Source organism: Mus pahari, chromosome 8, assembly GCF_900095145.1.
Source record: "Mus pahari chromosome 8, PAHARI_EIJ_v1.1, whole genome shotgun sequence".
Lineage (NCBI taxonomy): Eukaryota > Metazoa > Chordata > Mammalia > Rodentia > Muridae > Mus > Mus pahari.
Window position 1 is genome coordinate 43356995 of NC_034597.1, and position 1323 is coordinate 43358317.

Sequence of the window (1323 nt, forward strand, 5' to 3'; positions counted from 1 at the left end):
TAACAAGGGCTGGTGAGATGGCTCAGTGGGTAAGAGCACTCGACTGCTCTTCCGAAGGTCCGGAGTTCAAATCCCAGCAACCACATGGTGGCTCACAATCATCTGTAACAAGATCTGATGCCCTCTTCTGGAGTGTCTGAAGACAGCTACAGTGTACTTACATATAGTAAATAAATAAATCTTAAAAAAAAACACTTAAAAAATAAATTACTAACAAATGCAATAGATTTGTAAATAGAGAGAAATAGAAACGATGCTCATAAATTCTCAGTAGCCTATCTCATGAGACCAGGTTTGACCAGTTTCTCTGTGTCTCTCAGGTGATTTCAATCTCACAGACTCTGGGGAGAAGTCCAATGGATCCATCAAAGTGCAACTAGACTGGAAGTCTCACTACCCACCCCCAGAGGGCTTCCAGATGCCAGAAGCTGAGAAGCAGGAGGGTGAAGAGAAGGAGGAGGAAGGGGGAGAGGAGGAGGTAAAGGAGGAAGAGGTGGAGGAGGAGGAGGAAGAGGAAGAAGAGGAAGAAGAGGAAGAAGAAGAGGAAGACGAGGTAGAGGAAGAGAAGGAGGAAGAGAAGAAGGAAGAGAAGGAGGAGGAGGAGGAGAAGGAAAAGGAGGAGGAAAAGGAGGAGGAGGAGGAGGAGGAGGAGGAGAAGAAGGAGGAGGAGAAGGAGAAGGAGGAGGAGAACAAAAATGTCCTGGAGGCTTCATTCATGGAAGAATGGGCCTCTTTTCTTCCCCAGGTAACTCTCCAGAACTCCCTGAGTGGGGGGCCTCTAAATATTCTATGAAGCCCATTGGAGAGGATAGTCTCAGGGATGGAATAAAGGAAATTCCTTCTGCGAGTAGCATGTATAACCAGAGATAATCTAGAAGCTCCTGCTGGAGCAGAACCTCGGGCTCTACCATGTAGAGGAGCAGGAATAGGAGGGGAGGAAAGTGAAGAGGTTGAACTGTCACTGTTTAAGGCTATCTCTCTCTGGCTCATCTGTTCAGGACCAGATAGCATCTACAGAGATTCCCATAGAGGCTGACCAGTACCAAGAGAAGAGAAAACCTCCTGTAATAGCAGAAAAGAAGGAAAAAGAGCATCAGGTCGCAAGCTACTCACGAAGAAAACACAGCAAAAGACCAGGTGTCCAAGGCAAGAACAGAATGGAGTATCTGAGCTGTAACATCTTGAATGGAAACACACAGCAGGTGGGACCCCAGAGACCCTGAAGAGGCAGCAGGTGGGACCCCAGAGACCCTGGAGAGGCAGCAGGTGGGACCCCAGAGACCCTGGAGAGGTAGCAGGTGGGACCCCAGAGACCCTGGAGAG

General features: G+C 48.5%; 1 protein-coding gene across 3 annotated transcripts in view; it reads left to right on the forward strand.

The window, feature by feature from the left end:
* The window catches only part of Rpgrip1 (RPGR interacting protein 1), a 52158-nt gene that overhangs the window by 39214 nt on the left and 11621 nt on the right, over nt 1-1323 (forward strand). For 2 of the 3 annotated variants that reach the window (XM_021203784.1, XM_021203785.1), the window contains exons 17-18: nt 321-745; nt 999-1202. In XM_021203784.1, coding sequence (XP_021059443.1) covers nt 321-745; nt 999-1202 — 629 coding nt within the window. The remainder of the gene's footprint in view (nt 1-320; nt 746-998; nt 1203-1323) is intronic. The other variant, XM_021203786.1, reaches the window with a different exon arrangement.